This window comes from Amblyomma mixtum, chromosome 1 (assembly GCF_055824585.1).
Source record: "Amblyomma mixtum isolate Tamu chromosome 1, ASM5582458v1, whole genome shotgun sequence".
Classification (NCBI taxonomy): domain Eukaryota; kingdom Metazoa; phylum Arthropoda; class Arachnida; order Ixodida; family Ixodidae; genus Amblyomma; species Amblyomma mixtum.
Window position 1 is genome coordinate 67,231,611 of NC_143012.1, and position 16,866 is coordinate 67,248,476.

Genomic DNA, 16,866 nt, shown 5'->3' on the forward strand with positions numbered 1-16,866 from the left:
TGTCTTCGAAGAAAAGCCACCTCTCTGGTTGATAGCAGTATTGAAGGCATGCTGGTGCAACTTTCGCTACAATTAGCTATAAGGAAAGCCTCAATCATCTCTCTGCTGATTCTGTCTGAGTGCATGGCTAGCACACGTGTTTTTTCCAGACGCGGTGTTCTTTTTTTGCAAGGATTGCAAACTTTGCAGTGGTCTCCAAAGGTGCCTATGTCGCTAATGCTGCCCAGGTTTCTCAAGTACTCCTGCTATCTGATGTTCAAACAACGGCCAGTCAATATAGTCTGAAGTCGTAGTGCCAGAAGGTCAACAGGATCGACAAGCAGGGCAGACGCAGTTCGTGTGCCGAACAACATAAGGAACTGTTTGTACGCTGCCAAACGGATGTTATCTACAGCATTCCCCTCGCGTGTAGTGCCAGCATTAGTGGGCCTGGCACCCTTGCAGATCTCTGCAGTTTGCGATCCTCACAAAAAAAAAAAAACTGCGTCCGGAAAAAACACATGTTCCAGCTACGCGGTTGGTCAGAATCAGCAGAGAGATAACAAAGGCTTTCCTTATAGCTAAAAGGCCGCCGCAGTGGTTCAGTCGTTATGGTGCTTGGCTGCTGACCCGAAAGACTCAGGTTCGATCCCGGCTGTGGCGGTCAAATTTCGATGGAGGCGAAATGCTAGAGGCCCGTGTGCTGTGCGATGTCAGTGCACGTTAAAAGAACCCCAGGTGGTCCAAATTTCCGGAGGCTTTCACTATGGTGTCCCTCATAGCCTGAGTCGCTTTGGGACGTTAAACCCCCTTAAACCAAACCTAACCTTATAGCTAATTGTAGCGAAGGTTGCATCAGCACGCCTTCAATACTGCTGTCAACCAGAGAGATGGCTTTTCTTCGAAGACAGCTCATGCCGTTTACACAAGATAAGGATCACGCATGCTCCTTGATGGTTTGTCCTTTCCTTTATATGTCCCATTTTGCGTAATATAATTCAGTTGATAGTTGAGCTTCATCCTGTCTTGTTTCGTCTTGTTCTTCTTATACTCAACGCATTTCTACTACTGCTCAAAAAAAGAACTGACGGTCCTTCCTCCATGGCGTTCTGGTTTAAACTACTATGCTCCTCTTTGATGCTTGAGTGCTTGCCAGCTTTGTAAGCATACACTGGCGCAAACAGGCACGTCATGGCACTCTGCCAAGTTTGCCAAGCGTGCCCCCCCCCCCCCCCAGCAGCTCTTGCCAAAAGATAAAACACACTGTGATGTTATCAGCGTGTAGCATCTCAGCACGCTGTCAGCGCTGCGGACGGAGAGGACAGCGTGAAACTGAGGAAGGGGCAATGAAAAGCTAACGTTTAAAAAAAAAATAAATTCTTAACTACAAATGTAGGGGTTCGGTTCATTAGGCGAGCAAATATGGTACTCCTTTTACTGGCATAGTCGTATCTGGCACTCGCAAAAATTTTTTTGCAACCACATACTACCTACCTTGAAGAGCACCTCTTGATCTGCGATGGTCTATAAAGGGGGGCTTTACGGTTACTATAACACTTAAGTGTGATTAGTGCCGCCGCCGTGGCCCAGTGGTTTTGGTGCTCGGCTGCTGACCCGAAAGACACAGGTTCGATCCCGGCCGGGGCAGTAGCATTATGATGGAGGCAAAATTCTAGAGGCCCGTGTACTGTGCGATGTCAGTGCACGTTAAACAACCCCAGGTGGTCGAAATTTCGGGAGCCCTCCACTACGGCATCCCTCATAGCCTGAGTTGCTTTGGAACATTAAACCCCTATAAACCGTTAGTGATTAACAGAAACACAACAGCTTGGCAACACAAGCTATGGTGACTGGCAAACTGGCCACTAGCAGTTTTATATGAATGTGCTGACAACACTCGTCACATTGCTGCTTGAATGACAGTTGATGGCTGTAAAATTTTAAATCTCTGTTTAGAAAGTATTCGCTCACATCATCAATTACTCGGCGGTTTAGGAAACGTGGAAAGACATCGTTTTGCAGAAGTATTCACGACACAACATCAGCACTTGAGAAGTATTTTATTTCCTTTATAAGGGCAAACAATTTTGAAAAAAAAAAATTGAAGCAAGGAGACAAACATGCACTGTAAACGAGCTAGTAGTAATAAATTAAGAGGCAGTATTCAATGTATAAAGAGGTGTGCGTACTGTATACCTCCATGTGCTCTAAGCAAGGTCTCCATGCAATGCATGTGTATGAGTTACAAGACCGTGGAAAAAACAAAAACAAAACAACAAAATAGCAGAAAACGAGGCACAATCACAGTAATAACGAGACGTAAAATATGAGACCATGTAACAAAAAAAAGTAGTGTCACCAAAGGAGGGCATCATGCCCCAAAAGCGGAATGGTGCAAAAAGCTACAAACGTTTAAAAGCCATCACCGTCGCCAACCAGAAACACGTGCTTAGAAAACCACTTCGCAAAACCTCGCTCGCAGCAGCATCACTCCCTTCCTCAACAACAACAGCATGTGAACCTTAAACATGGAAGAATTAAAAGTTACGTATGCGCGCACCTGAAATCAACGACTTCCGTGTCGCAATTTACGAATTTTAAAATAATAAAATCAGAGATGCGGTCGTGGACACCGGGGCTGATCGAAAAAGGTGACGTGTCCCGACATCCAGTGACCTTGTCGTAAACAGACTCAAAACTGATCGAAAGTTGTGGTTAGGTATGCAAGTTCAAGACTGAATATAATATTTGTTCACTAACAACTTATCCTCTTTACACCATGAACCATATTTGAAGACACACTGAGGACGACTGCAGCTAATTTTTACACTTAGTTAAGATTGGTTGTTTAGCCCTTTATGGCTCTGTTGACGATAGTTTGGTAGCAAAAAACGTATTTATCGGTAAGAAATTTAGAGCAGAAGATGGAATACTTTTTTTTGCAACACTCAGCTGAAACTTGTGACGATTGTGACGTCGAGAGAATTAACGATTACATGATTGCTAGCAGGGAGTGGACGGTAGAGTGGTAAAATATCGGGAGATTCGCAAACAAAGAAGTACTTGACGTCATCGCAGCTTGCTCGCGAAAACGACCTGAGATGACGATACCTACATTTAATTTTTGGCCTGATCTAGTTTATTAAAGCTTTGTTTTCAGTGAAGGTCGCCTCTTTGCTGTTAGAATCAGGCAGTTAGTCCTCAGTTAGTTAACTTCAGTTAGTCCTCAGTGTCTCTTCAAAACTTGATTGGTAAAGCCGTCATTGAACCAAGCACCAAACTTTAAAGAGCACACACACACACACCTCGCCTCCAACTGGCACTTCGCGCTCAAAAACCGCAACATCCGTGACAGCAGAAAAATGGTGTGACTAGACAGAAGAAGCGTCGTGCTTTTTTTTTTCCCCACACATTGAATGGGAAGAAGAGAATGCTCTCAAAGAACACAGGTGCACTAGAAGAAGAGACCACTGGGCAATGTATACTTTTTTTTTTTTGCATTTCCGTTTCGTGTCACCGTCAACAGCTTGGCACGACAACTGTCCTGCGTTAGGTCATGAGTAAAATTGGCGAGGCAGAATAACAGGAGCTCCGGCACAGACAAGGGTTAAGACCTGTCGCAACCGGGCTGCATGAGCTTGCTAAGTTTTCTTAAATGCCATTCTTGCGATTCACGCTGTTTCAAACGTGACCTGAGCTGTAGAGTAGGAGCTTCGAGAAGCGAAATTCAAACATAGGAGGTCTTTGCTGCAAAGATCAAGGCACTGAACGTTCCTTGGACGTCCTGAAGACATCCTGAATATCCCCTGGATGTCCAGGGGAGGTTCAACGCCCATTGGGATCAGCAACCAGCTGTGGTAATATTGTCTGAAAACTACAAACTCTCAAGCATGCATTGCCTTAGCAATGCCATTAGCTAAACGTTGGCTCACTGCAGTTTAACGATCACTAAACGCTGTTGCAAAGGCTTATCCTGAGAAGTTTCAGAATAGGAGGTGTTTTGAGAGCACTGCAGATACATTCTTCTCGAAGAATAATTTTACGCTATAATGAGTGCAGCTCTTTCTCCGTCCTTCACATTTCCGTGCCTTTCTTCGTAACTCTCCCAATATACTGGCAGACACCGAGTCCGTTGAAAACAGTTTTAACTTTCAATATTTTCACTTCAACTTTGAGGCCTCCGAGCTGCACATTAAAGAAATAGCCCAATGGTCGCTGATCCGACAACAAAGAACTTCTATGTGTGAATGTAATCGTTAAAACACTCTTGCAAGTCTTGTTGTATAACGCGAAAAGGGTAGTCCTCTGTAAAGGGCAAATTGGCAGCTAAAAAGTTGGCAAGCATTGCTTGGTACTAAGTGAGCAGCACCCTGGGCAGCACTTCATCTAAGGAACGCTTACGTGCCTCGCGCTAAGAACGACGGTCAAGAATGTGCTTGTCTTGCCACACTGCACTTGTCGTGCTTTTTGTTTTAACTCGTGCAAATCGAGAAACATGTCACCGCAAACAACGACAACAGTGCACAAATATTTTCGCACAAATGTGCCTTCTTAAACAACTAGTTGCCAAGCATTGGCTGATATCAACGACAGTGCAAGCTGACCTCATTTCAGTTACAGTTGTGTAACAATCATTAGGAACACACCGACATTGTCAACAAGTCCTTAATCACTAAACGTGAAACCCCCACACGCTCTGCGTCCGTCATTTCGTGCGGACATCACGGCACGCCAGCTATCGTGCCATATCATTGTCAAAAGGAATGATAGAGTGTATCAGCTTGTCCCAGAATACCCACACTATCACTGCAAACATATCTGGTGATAACAAACCACAAGCAACAAGTGCTGGAATGTCTCCTCAAGGACAAAAAGTGTATTTTAGGCCCTGTAGCGTAGCCACTATAAAGCTTGACACTTCCAACTCCAAAGTCTTCAAGAAAACCACCCAGCAAATCCTCCATCTTCAGTTTTTTTGTTTTTAATGTCAAAGTGACTGGCAGTAGTTTCTCTAGCCCCGCGACAGCAATGACAGTTCTTTTCACCGCACTCTCACTTTTACTCGTTTTTTGGCTACACTGTCGTTATATTTTTGGTTTTGCTTGACGAGGTAAAACAATACGACTGACTAGGTGGAACAACCATAAACCAACCTACAGCTACTATTCCGGAACGAGTCAATTTACGAGGGCTTAAGAGCAACTCTTCTAACAAAATTCATCCGGCTTCTTTATTGCCGACTACAGCCCACCCTCATGACAGAAAGAACGCAGTGCTGAAGGGATGCATTCAGCTACTATGCATAACTTGACAGGTGGTGACATGTGACAGCAAAACCCGACGTGGAAAAAGTCAATTCAGCAACGTGCTTGGCAATCATTGCCATCGGCAGCACTTATGACGAATGTATATGATTGCCTTTAAATCAACAAGTAACGAAGGAAATCAAGGCGTCATTTTTTTCTTTTACTCGACTCAGCTAGATAATCCTGGTCCTCAAAGTCAATAAAATCGTGAGTAAACGACCCTGCAAATTAACGACAAAGTGAAGTAGAAGCAGAAATATAAAAATAGAGACAAACTCGATAATTAAGACCTGGACGCAACAGTAAGATGCTTTGACATATATATATATAAAAAAAAAAGCTCACGTATGGAAAGCACAAGACGATGAGCTCTAAAGGAGAGAACCATTTTAAGAAGGGTTACACGCCAAAGGACGTTCGCGAGACACGACGGTTTCAGCCGGGGACGGGACAAGAAGCGTGTGCGGCGACCGTGCCCCACGCGACTACAGCGGTGAAAGTCACGTGACCAGACGGGGTCAGACTCCCTTTCGAGTCTCGTCGCTCAGATCTTCCAGGCGTTCCTCATCATGAGGTCGAAGTAGGCATCCGTGTCGATGGAGGCACTCACGCCGGCGTAGTAGTTGACAAACTCCTCGATTGTCACCTGTCGGGGGCAAGCGTCACGTGTGACTTGGAGAAAAGCGCCGAGATCTATGCATGTTATGTATTGGTTTAAAGGTGACTGCATTCAGGAGCGAAACAAAAGGTGTTCGAGTTTTACGAGGTGTCTGATGGTAATTCAGAAAACTGCAGTAATCTTCTGATTCTGTTGGTGATTGCATTTTCTGAGTAAAAATATCGCAAAAGGGCAAAAACACAGAACATGAATGCCTCATAGCCTTTGGCTTCTGCGGTCGTTAAAAAACGTTAGAGATCGCTGCGACACCCGCACTGCAAATGCGTAAGCATTGGCGATACCTTATTGATACCTTACCGATACTTTATCAATACCAAAACTAACTGCATTCCTAAATCAAGTTCCGTCAATTGCCCATCCGAGTTTTCAAACTTCATGCCACGCTTCGTTTTCAAATTTGGCACCACGCGTTGGCTCTGCCCATACTTCTGGTCACATGGTGCCACACTTCCGGCATTTTCAAATTTGGCGCCACTTTTGCTCTGGCTCCGCCCACTTTTTGGACATTTTTGGCTCTAATTAACAAATTAACCCACCTCAACCCCCCGATTTCCTATATGAGATCTTTTGATGCTCTATTCGATGGTACCATTTTATTTCGCATAAACCCATCCGTCAGACGTAATCGTGTGGTCAAGTTCCTGATGACACAAAACCGCCATACAATGCTCACGCATTAAAAAGAAACTAGGCCTGCACTTAGAATAAAGCCGTTCAAGAAGAAGACCAAGTTAGTAGGTTCTGAAAGTCTTTGCCAGATTTACGAACAATAAGAATTCACTTGAAGAGACAAGAGTTGGAACTACGCAACAAAGGTGCCCCGCAAGTGTCTGACCTTGCCGTCGGGGTCATTGGGGCTGTCAAAGTTCTTGAGGAACAGCTCGAACACCTGGTCCTCGGTGAGCTCCCCGTTCTGGTACTTGGGATGCTGGCGCGCATTGTACACCCCCTTCAGGTCCTGGACGGTGATGATGCCGTCGCCCGACTTGTCCATCTTGTGGAACGCCTGCGTGATGCGCTCCAGGCGTGCTGCCGACATTGGGGGCTGCAACAGACGGGTGCGTGGCAACGTATGGACCACGCTCGACTATACAACAAGGCCCTCACTCTCCTGACCACATACCTGCTCGGAGACGGCGTACACTGCAAGTTTCCTCAAGTGGAGTTATGTAAAAGTGAAGACAACTTTCCAGCAGAACTACCCAATGGGCACTGAAACTATCTTGAATGTCCCACATATGTCCACAGGACATCCACAGTACGTCCCACAGATGTCCTAAACGTCCACAGCACATCCAGTGGAGTTGCAGTGCCTACTGGGTATCAACCCCTGCTGAAGATAGTTTCGAGCTGCCGAGCATCTAAAACAGAAACTGCACACGTCAGCCGAGTGAGCTACAGTGCAGCGAAGCTACGGGAGGGAGCACAGTGTCGGATATGATACAGCGAGGTTTTCCTTGCAATTCCGGAAGCGGTGTGCAGTTTGTTTACTGCACAGAATTTGATGATGGCGTTTGCTGTCTGCAGTGCAGAAGAGTGGCACTGTTCTATGGAAATGTCAGCATGGTGGACTTGATCTCCAAGGTAAATATGCCATATGCCATAACTCAAGACTCCCAAGTTAAGCTCTTTGCCGACGAAATATTGACCATGCAGGTGGGGGAGTGGGTACTTCTGAGGATGTAAGCTCATGGTCGAGAGATGGCTTCTGTGCTTTTTTGATAAAGTGCTCCTATAAGAAGCAGAGGGGACAGAGAAATAAAGAGAGAAAGAGGGGTCTAGGCACATTACAAACTATCACCGTCACTTCTGTGTCCACAAGGAAGACTAAAAGTTCTGAGGTTTTTTTTCTTTTTCGCCTGCCAGCTTTACAGAAAAAAACACCTTGGATCCCTTCTCTGTACACTTTTCTGTGCTGTTCTCATTGCCAGAAACAATCGGGATAATAAGGTCAGAAGATTGCAGAGCACATTTCCTACTCTGATAGAACAATGAGGAGCTGAAAGGGACGTGAAAACTGAGGCTTATTATCCCGCAACAAGAAGTATATATGCACGTCTCAGTGACACTTTGCCACAGCTTTCTGGCGACCAATTAGTGAAGGCTGCTCAAAAGGCACTTACATCGGCAACTTTTGCATCCATAAAGACTAAGAAACGAGTCTGTTTAAAGCACCAGGATTTTGTACAGTGCAAAGGATCATTTAGAATGGACTTCTGATATGCATGGCCAGTCACTGGCTGCGTCAAAGATGAAGATATTGTGGAAACTGTGCAGCATCCCTGTCCACTGAAACGTAGACATTTCCTTTGTATTGAACACAGGCGTGATATGGATCTGCACTGGTTCAATGAGAAGCCAGGTCTTCAATTTGGCCATCTTTCAATGTGACAGTGGAACAGACTGTGCGGGAAGCAATGGAAGAAGAGCCTATGCTTACCCTGAGTGCCACGAGGAACTCGTTGAAGGAAATAGTGCCGTTGGCGTCTTTGTCGAGCTCCTTGAAGAGGGCGTCCACTTCGGCGGGGCTCAGGAACACCTTGAAGTCCTGCAGACCCTTCTTGAACTCGTCCATGTCGATCTTCTTGTCCCCAGAGTCATCCATGATGCGAAACTGCCTGCACATGGCACATTATTAGATTCAATAGATCTCCCACACAGAGCAGACATGTGCACTAGATACCAGGTAGGTTTAGGTTTATGGGGTTTAACGTCCCAAAGCGACTCAGGCTATTATAAGCAACGCCGTAGTGAAGGGCTCCGGAAATTTCGGCCACCTGGGGCTCTTTACCGTGCACTGACATCGCACAGTACACGGGCCTCCAGAATTTCGCCTCCAAAGAAATTCCGCCGCCGCGGATGTGACCGAACCCGTGTCTTTCGGGTCAGCAGTCGAGCGTCATAACCACTGAGCCACCGCGGCGGCACCAGGTTTCAGGGCTGGTTCAAAAGTGAAATAAAGTGGAGGCCTGAGATAGGCAAGAAATGTAAGAGAGCCAAGCTGCTTAAAAGCCTTCTCTCCTTTTTCTTTTTACCACACCTCTAGTGGCAGTTTATGCAACTGAAAGTGAAGAGCTCTACCCTGGAATTAATTGCCATGATGAAACCCAACACATAGAGTTTCCGCTAGTAATATCATCGTGTCTGAGGTATCCATATACGCTAAAGGACTATAGACACCTAATTTTCTTGCACGTTTTCTTTCTGTCAAATGACGCGTTAGACATTAGAATACATGGCTTACTGGGTGGCATTTACCTACAACTTCTAAATAATTGATAAATAAATTTCTTCTCTCACGCTGTTTCGGTTTCATCGACCGAACGACGACTGTGACATCAAGTTGATGTTTTGGTCACGTGGTCCGCTAGAAAAACTAACATAATAGCTGATATACACTTTTAATTCACTACGACACTTAATCGAGCCTCTTCCAAGACCTAGAATGACAAAAAATGACCTGCCAGCAATTATATAACGGAATTTTTATGCCTCATATGACCTAAACACCAACTACATGTCACAGTCATCATTTGACATGAAACCGAAACAGAGTCAAGAAGAAATTCAAATGTAAATTCTTTATTGGCCACAGGTGAATACCACAGGGTGCTCTGTGTATACGAATGTCGAAAGCATCATTTAAAAAAAAATATGCAAGCAAAAATTTGGAGTCCATAGTCCTTTAAAGGGTGTTGCGCACATCATGGGTTACCACATTCTGATTACTGCCTTTCAGAGTGCTGAAAACAAAGAAAATGTACTACTTCTGCACAGCTTTAAAAAGCCCTAAAAAAAAAAATATCTGACAGATTTCTTTATTACAGTGCATCCTTTGGACTAACGAGGCCTCATGTGTGTGCAGGATGAAAGCGACTTCAGTTAAGGAGTACTTGGTGGCGGCCATGATGATGATAAATTTTAATGACACAAGGGTAGTTTTAGCGAAAGAGTGTCATGGCACAAAGTATATTCATGTACACAAGGCATGTTCGCAGACCTATTTCCCAAGCATTTCGCCCCGGATAAGACGGGCACCAGGCCATGGGAAAGCTTGTACCCAATGCATCACCAGTTGGTACCAGTATAAGGCGGTAGAACCATAAAGGTGCACTGAAGAGGAATCTGAACTCGTCTTTTTGCCGCGGGAACTCAATCTACACGTTCCGAGCATTCTTAGAAACTTTGATTTATTGCCCTGTGTGGCCAATTTCCCAAATTAAATCGGATTAACGTCCGGCTCCAGCCTTCTTTTTGAATTCCCCGCAGCCGGTGGGAGGAGTCGACCAACGCGTGGAGTGCCTTTCAGGCAGTCGCGTGCCGGCTTTGCTTTTGCTTTTATTTTGTTTTTTAGGTTTCTGTGACTAAATAGATCTAGTCAGAGACTACACAGCTGCTAATTAGGCCCACGGAAATAAAAACACGCGTGGACTCTTTGCATTCGCCGATCACTACGTAGCACTCCGCCGACGGCAGAGTGGCAAGCCGCCATGGGACTGGGTGAAAGGTTGGTCGACTCCTCCCACCGTTTGCGGGGAATTAAAAAAGAAGGCAGGAGCCTGATGTTAATCCGATTTAAATTAGGGAAATAAGCCGCACAGGGCAACAATTCGAAGTTTCTAAGAACGCTCGGAACGTGTACATCGAGTTCCAGCGGTAAAAATACGAATGCAGATTCCTCTTCAGTGCACCTTTAAATTCTCCTGTAAGAGGCCCAATCACAAAATAAACAAATGTGTCCAAGGACTCAATGCTAGTATGCGGTTTTCAGACGAGGTGCGTGATTCACCAGTCTCACCTTGCAAATCCCTTGATGCCGTGCGCTCCCCTCTGGAGGCACTGGTGACGCAGCTTCTCAATGGGTGACAGGGACATGTCTAGGTTCTGCAGTGGTTCCTAACACAATGCTTCCTGAGGATCTGCACCAGTGCACGGGAAGAAGGAGAGAAACACATCTCAAGTTAAAGGGACACTGAGGAGAGCTCTATTAATATTTTTTTTATAGCAGAATCCGATAGTTCGGCATTTCATGGCTTTGTTGCCACTTGGCCGGCAGCGAAAGATGCATTTATTTCTAAGAAATTTGGATTCGAGGTTGAAAAAGTTTTTCCCGCCGCTCTGATTCAAACTTGGGATTCTCCTATGACGACACAGTACTAAGTGACGTGAAACATGACGTGCACATGACGTAAGGCAGACTCCGTGATTTCTGGCGGCCAGCAGTGCGGCCCAGCAGCAGCCGAAAAGAAAGCTACCGCCGGCCGCACGTTGAAGGCATCTATCGGCTATTGCAGCCGTCGCTTCGTTTATGTTTGCACTGGCGTTTTGCCAGCATTACAATGGATCCCGCTCTCGAAGTCGTCAACGAAGTTCTCGCAAATAGACACCTTTAGCATACCGTGTACCTTGTTTACCGTTAGCAAAATACCGGGAGCCCACATACCGCTGTGAGCCGGCGCTGATTGGTCCCGGCGCTGCAGGAGCGCGCGTAGCTGTCGGGTACGTGGTGTCATCTGGCGACGTCAAGGAGATTTGCGCACGCATTTGCTGCGCCTCAGTGATTCGTGGCTTCTCGTGTCCTAGTGTTGCTAGAACTATTGGTTCTAGCTTCATGACGTCATAGGACAAAACAGTGTTGCTAGAACTATTGGTTCTAGCAACACTGTTTTGTCCTATGACGTCATGAAGCTTGTACTTGCGAGTTTGGCCTGTGGCGGCGATACCTGTATTTTGGTTCTTGCTCTTTTCTACGTTACAAGAGCTTTGTTGTCAGTATGAATGGCGTTTTTGTAATCAGGAGCTGGTATTCTGTCGATGCAAGTCAACTTCAATTTCTCCTCAGTGTCCCTTTAAGTTCAAACGCGCCTGATTTCTCCGGTACAGCCAGCGCACGGATAGTTGCATTCTTTCAAGCTAGTGCCAAATCCCGTTGTCTTCCCACAATTCAAAGCATCTGGAGCTTAAACGGACGCCGTCGATGACTCCATCTATATGTCCTTCTTAGCAAAATCGATTCTGTGGCCTTTTCTGGTTATGATGACGTTTCTTCGGCAGAGGAATGTGCATTTGTTGCTGGGAAGATAGGATTAAAAGATCGAACGTTTTTTTCCTCACTACTCCAAACAAACTTGTGACGTCAACACCAAAAAAGACTCCGTGATCACGGTATGAAGTGAATGAGAGTGTATATAGCCTCAGAGTTCCAAACATTAAATGGGCCTTGACGTCATTGTCGTTTATTAGACAGAATGCCCAGTTGCTGTGATAAGTGTACATCATTTTTTGGAATTTTCTAGTTGAAGAAAGGCGCAGTTTTCAGTGAAACTAGAGTTTTTGCGATTAGAATGCGATGATTTAGTGATGCGGGCCAACTTAAATTCGGCCTAATTGTCCCTTTAAACGCATAAGAATGGCATTAGCTTTCTAACTCAATTGCAGTACTTTTGTAGCACCAAAGCCAGCGTATCATCACGGTGCTTCATTTATCAAGGGGAAGTATCGAAACAAAAGATCAAGATCCACTCTCCGAATACGAAAGCATCTGTTCCTCAAGCCAGAGCCCCACATGTTTAAAAGCACCATGTCTCAAGGTACCGCCGTACACTCTAGGCGATGTTTAAATTACCACACGGATGCAGCTTTTCATCCTTACTCCAAGATGTTAACCGTGTACAACAGAAGCATATGTAATGGCTCAATAAACAGTCCTGCAGGGAACAAGAATGGCCTGTGTCTATGGCTTGACTAGCAAATACAGTATGCGCAACTAGGCATAAACGACGTGGGAAAAAACATTCTCAGAAGAGTGGCCCGCGAAAGATCGGTGAACACCTGCGGCACACAGCTCCCACAGGCCTACTGCGTTACGAGCGCAAGCTCTGTCTGTCGCAGTCACGCCAAATCGCTCGAGCGGCTCCGACTGTCATCTTCGCAAATAAAACGCCCGAGAACAGCTGCACAAAATGTGAAGCGCGCGCAGGACTTTGATGACCGCGCGTGTATATGTACCAAATCGCCTGCATTCCGAAAGCATTGCCCTGTCACGGCCACACCTGTCATAACGATGGACGCGAAAACCACATTTTTTGGAAGGGTATATACAAACAGTTCAGTTTAATTTTGCCGTTGCTTATCGAATGGCCACGTGAATACCCAGCTATAATCTCGTAATGGTTCCGCTGGTCTGCACTGCTTTAAATCAGAATCATCAAGAAATCTACTGGTTTCGATTTAAGTATGCTTACCGTTACGTGTCGAATGGCCATGTGAATACCCAACTATATGAAGGAATCTCGTAACGGTAGTCTGCTGGTCTGCACTGCTTTAGATTAGAACCATCAAGAAATCTATTGGTTTCAATTCAGGTATAAGTCGGCACCGCTCAGTTACGCATGAGTAACTGCATCCAGAGCAATGCAGAGGGGACTTTTAACTCGCGACAAGTTCAGATCTTCCGGAACAGCATTACTTTTCTGTTCCGAAAACAAGCATGTTCCTGCTTTTAGATCGTCTCTGAGGAGGTAGTGTGATCAGGGCCGCGCCTATATAGCTCGATGTTATCTGCTCCAACAGCGTGGCCGGGTGTGTCGCAAACCAGACGAACACCACTCCCAGCGTCGCGTGCGATCGAGTGTTGGGTGCACACAATGTGACACGCAAGAGGCACGAGCCTACACCAACAGCACCACGCCACAAAGGACAGACCGGCGCGCCCACCCAAGCTGATCGCCTGACCCACATACAACCACGCCGAAGGGACCGCGCGGCGTGCCGTTACGGCTTGATAGGCGAGACGGAACCGGCTGGTTTGAGACGATAAAGAAATAAAAAGCTGCTAAACGGCGGCTTCTGCAGCCCCATTGTCCCGTCGCGGACGATTTAAGAGGCGAGGACAGCGTAAATACTGCACACAACAATCTAAAGCATGGGGGAAGATGTGATACACATTAGCGGCCATGAGCTCCACCTACGTGCCGCCGGGGCTTGGGGCGGTGCGGGGTGGGGACATCGCGGCGTCTGCCTGCATCGATCTGAAGCGTCTCGCTATAAACGAGTTGCGCAAAAACGCGACATCGTAGCGATCCCGCTAATTAATACACGAACCGATCGCGCGCCGATACGGTGGCGCTGAAAGGAAGATCGAAACAATGTTGCAGCTCCGATCTTTACCGTTTGTGCGGGTAGTTGCGCCGGCGCCGCTCACACACGCTCGCTCCGCAGTGCAGACGAAAACTGGCGAACTTGCAAATCGGTCGCGTGCCGCTAGACGAATGAGTGCCGCCCACCGCGCTAGGCTGCCACCGCCTCAGGTGGTCTGAACTGTACTGAATAAGTATGTTTTGCAGCGCCACACTACCAAGACAGAAAAATTATAGTTTAACATAAAGTTAAAACAACAAAACTTCATCAGAACAGCGATTTGGCGCATTATTTTAAAGTTTTTAACGTTTTTAATTGTTTACAATTTCATCTTGAATAAAAGTGTTTGCTAGCGATCTTAAAGGAAATGGTTGCTGTTTTGTGTCAAGATAATTAAACATAACAATTAATTTTATTTATGTTATTATTTAGTTTTGTTATGATATTAAGCATATATAAAAGCTTCTTGCAAAACGTAAAAAACTGCTCACTAGCGCCACCAAGCATTGTTTCACGAAAAACAAATTGGCTTAGGCAGGCCCGTAAACCAACGCCGGGGTTGCGCACGTGAGTTTTCCCGTACTCCGTGGGTCGCAGTCGGTCCGTACCAAATTGATTCTTGCATCATCCCGTTGTTTCCCCGTCGCTCGGGCCTCCCACGCCGCAGTCGTCCACCGACATGGCTCAGCAGTTCAAAGACATGGCCAGCAAGCTGGGCAGGGGCGGCGGAGGAGCACCCAAGGGACTAGGCCTAGGCCTCAAGTTCCTGGCCGCCACCGCGGGTCTGGGCTACGCGGCCACACAGTCAGTGTTCACAGTTGACGGTGGCCACCGGGCCATCATCTTCAGCCGCATCGGCGGCATCCAGAAGGACGTGTTCAGCGAGGGTCTGCACTTTCGCATCCCGTGGATCCAGTACCCCATAATCTACGACATCCGCTCGCGACCGCGCAAGATCTCGTCCCCGACCGGCTCCAAGGACTTGCAGATGGTCAACATCTCGCTCAGGGTGTTGGCGCGTCCCGACGCCGTCATGCTGCCTTCCGTGTACCGCATGCTGGGCACTGACTACGACGAGCGCGTGCTTCCCTCTATCTGCAACGAGGTGCTCAAAAGCGTCGTGGCCAAATTCAACGCATCGCAGCTCATCACCCAGCGGCAGCAGGTGTCGCTACTCGTCCGCAGGGAGCTCACCGAGAGGGCGCGCGACTTCAACATCATCCTGGACGACGTGTCCATCACCGAGCTGAGCTTCGGCAAGGAGTACGCGGCCGCAGTTGAGGCCAAACAGGTGGCGCAGCAGGAGGCCCAACGGGCCATGTTCACCGTCGAGCAGGCTAAGCAGGAGCGGCAGCAGAAGATCGTGCACGCCGAGGGTGAAGCCGAGGCAGCCAAGATGCTGGGCGACGCCATCTCCAAGAACCCCGGCTACCTGAAGCTGCGCAAGATCCGCGCCGCGCAGAACATCGCGCGCACCATAGCCGCCTCGCAGAACCGCGTCTACCTGAATGCCAGCTCGCTTATGCTGAACATCGCGGACAAGGAGTTCGACATCACGGGCATAGCGCACGGGACCACGAAGAAGTGAAGAGGACACAGGCATGGCGCTTCACTCTTCCGGTTTTGCTGACACCACGGAGGGAATGTTTGGTATTGGGTTGATGCGTAGGTAGACCCCTTTATGGAAGAAAGATGACGAGAAAGACCAGCTTCTGGGAAAGCTGTTGCCTGTCAGCGCCGCAAGATGTGCCCAGGCGTGCACTAGGTCGTGCTTATTGAAGAGGAGGAGCTTGTTGTGATGTTCTCGGTGGGATGGATGCCTCTTTTCGCAGCCGGCTTCTCGTCTCGAGGTCATCGCACAACAACGTTTCGTTTATGGCTAACAGGTTGAACCTGTGAAGATGCCTCGGAGTGCAAATACCACCCGTTGGTGCCTGCATTATCGAATTTATGCTTAGTGCGTTAAGGAATTTAACATACCACCATTTTGTTTATTTCAGTATGTATGGGAAGCAGCTGAGTATTTGAAGCGTTTAGATGTCGCTCTTTGGTGCCTCCATTGTCAAGTTTATGTTTAGCACGTCATTAAGAAATAAAAATAGCCCCATGTTGTTTATATCCAGCTACTGGCTACTTGTTTATGTCCATTTTTTATATCCAGCCATTGGCTACTTTACTCCAGACACGACTGATTGCATCTCCGTGTCTGTCGAGCCGCAGTGGTGGCTCAGTGGTTGTGGTGCTTGGCTGCTGACTCGAAAGACGCGGGTTTGATCCCAGCTGCGGCGGCCGAATTTCGATGGAGGTGAAATTCTAGAGGCCCGTGCACTGTGCGATGTCAGTGCACGTTAAAGAACCCCAGGTGGTCGAAATTTCCGGAGCCCTTCACTATGGAGTCTCTCATAGCCCGAGTCGCTTTGAGATGTTAAACCCCATAAACCAAACCAAGCATCTCAGTGTCTGCCTCGCACTGGTTTTGTATGGTTGGCTTGCATGTGACATCGTGGGTGCTATGATGGTAGACCTTGCATAATTTTTACAGTGCATGTCAAAGCAGATGGCGATAGGTGAATTAGGTGAACACGCAAACTTTCAATGTGGCCATGTCTACCAATATGGCTGCCACTGTGATGTCGATACAAGCCATCCATATTTACCTAGTTATGCAGAGTTTCACTGAAGTGGCTCAGTTCCAGTTATAAATACAAGTTGACAACAGCTTTTAGAAAGCCAATGAGAAGTTTCGAGCCGAAAAGCCGTCAT

At 47.0% G+C, this 16,866-nt stretch overlaps 2 protein-coding genes across 2 annotated transcripts; one reads left to right on the forward strand and one right to left on the reverse strand.

Moving 5' to 3' along the window:
- Nucleotides 1-2,022: 2,022 nt before the first annotated feature.
- Nucleotides 2,023-14,254, reverse strand: LOC149366593 (calcyphosin-like protein). The gene is made up of 5 exons (XM_089551390.1): nucleotides 14,134-14,254; nucleotides 10,763-10,883; nucleotides 8,405-8,582; nucleotides 6,800-7,009; nucleotides 2,023-5,931 (listed from the first exon to the last, which is right to left on the reverse strand). Exons 2-5 carry the CDS (start codon nucleotides 10,837-10,839, stop codon nucleotides 5,830-5,832), a joined length of 567 nt encoding a protein of 188 aa, XP_089407516.1. The 5' UTR covers nucleotides 10,840-10,883; nucleotides 14,134-14,254; the 3' UTR covers nucleotides 2,023-5,829.
- Nucleotides 14,255-14,638: 384 nt separating this feature from the next.
- On the forward strand, nucleotides 14,639-16,225 carry Phb2 (prohibitin 2). Its single transcript, XM_089551391.1, has one exon. It carries the CDS (start codon nucleotides 14,783-14,785, stop codon nucleotides 15,689-15,691), a length of 909 nt encoding a protein of 302 aa, XP_089407517.1. The 5' UTR covers nucleotides 14,639-14,782; the 3' UTR covers nucleotides 15,692-16,225.
- The last annotated feature ends 641 nt before the right edge of the window (nucleotides 16,226-16,866 follow it).

Excerpts from the sequence above, each read along its gene's own strand:
- LOC149366593 (XM_089551390.1), bottom strand. The coding sequence starts at position 10,839 with ATGTCCCTGTCACCCATTGAGAAGCTGCGTCACCAGTGCCTCCAGAGG. Across the intron at positions 8,583-10,762 it reads GGCATCAAGGGATTTGCAAG|GCAGTTTCGCATCATGGATG; the intron begins GTGAGACTGGTG and ends TGCCATGTGCAG. Across the intron at positions 5,932-6,799 it reads CCAATGACCCCGACGGCAAG|GTGACAATCGAGGAGTTTGT; the intron begins GTCAGACACTTG and ends TGCCCCCGACAG.
- Phb2 (XM_089551391.1), top strand. The coding sequence starts at position 14,783 with ATGGCTCAGCAGTTCAAAGACATGGCCAGCAAGCTGGGCAGGGGCGGC.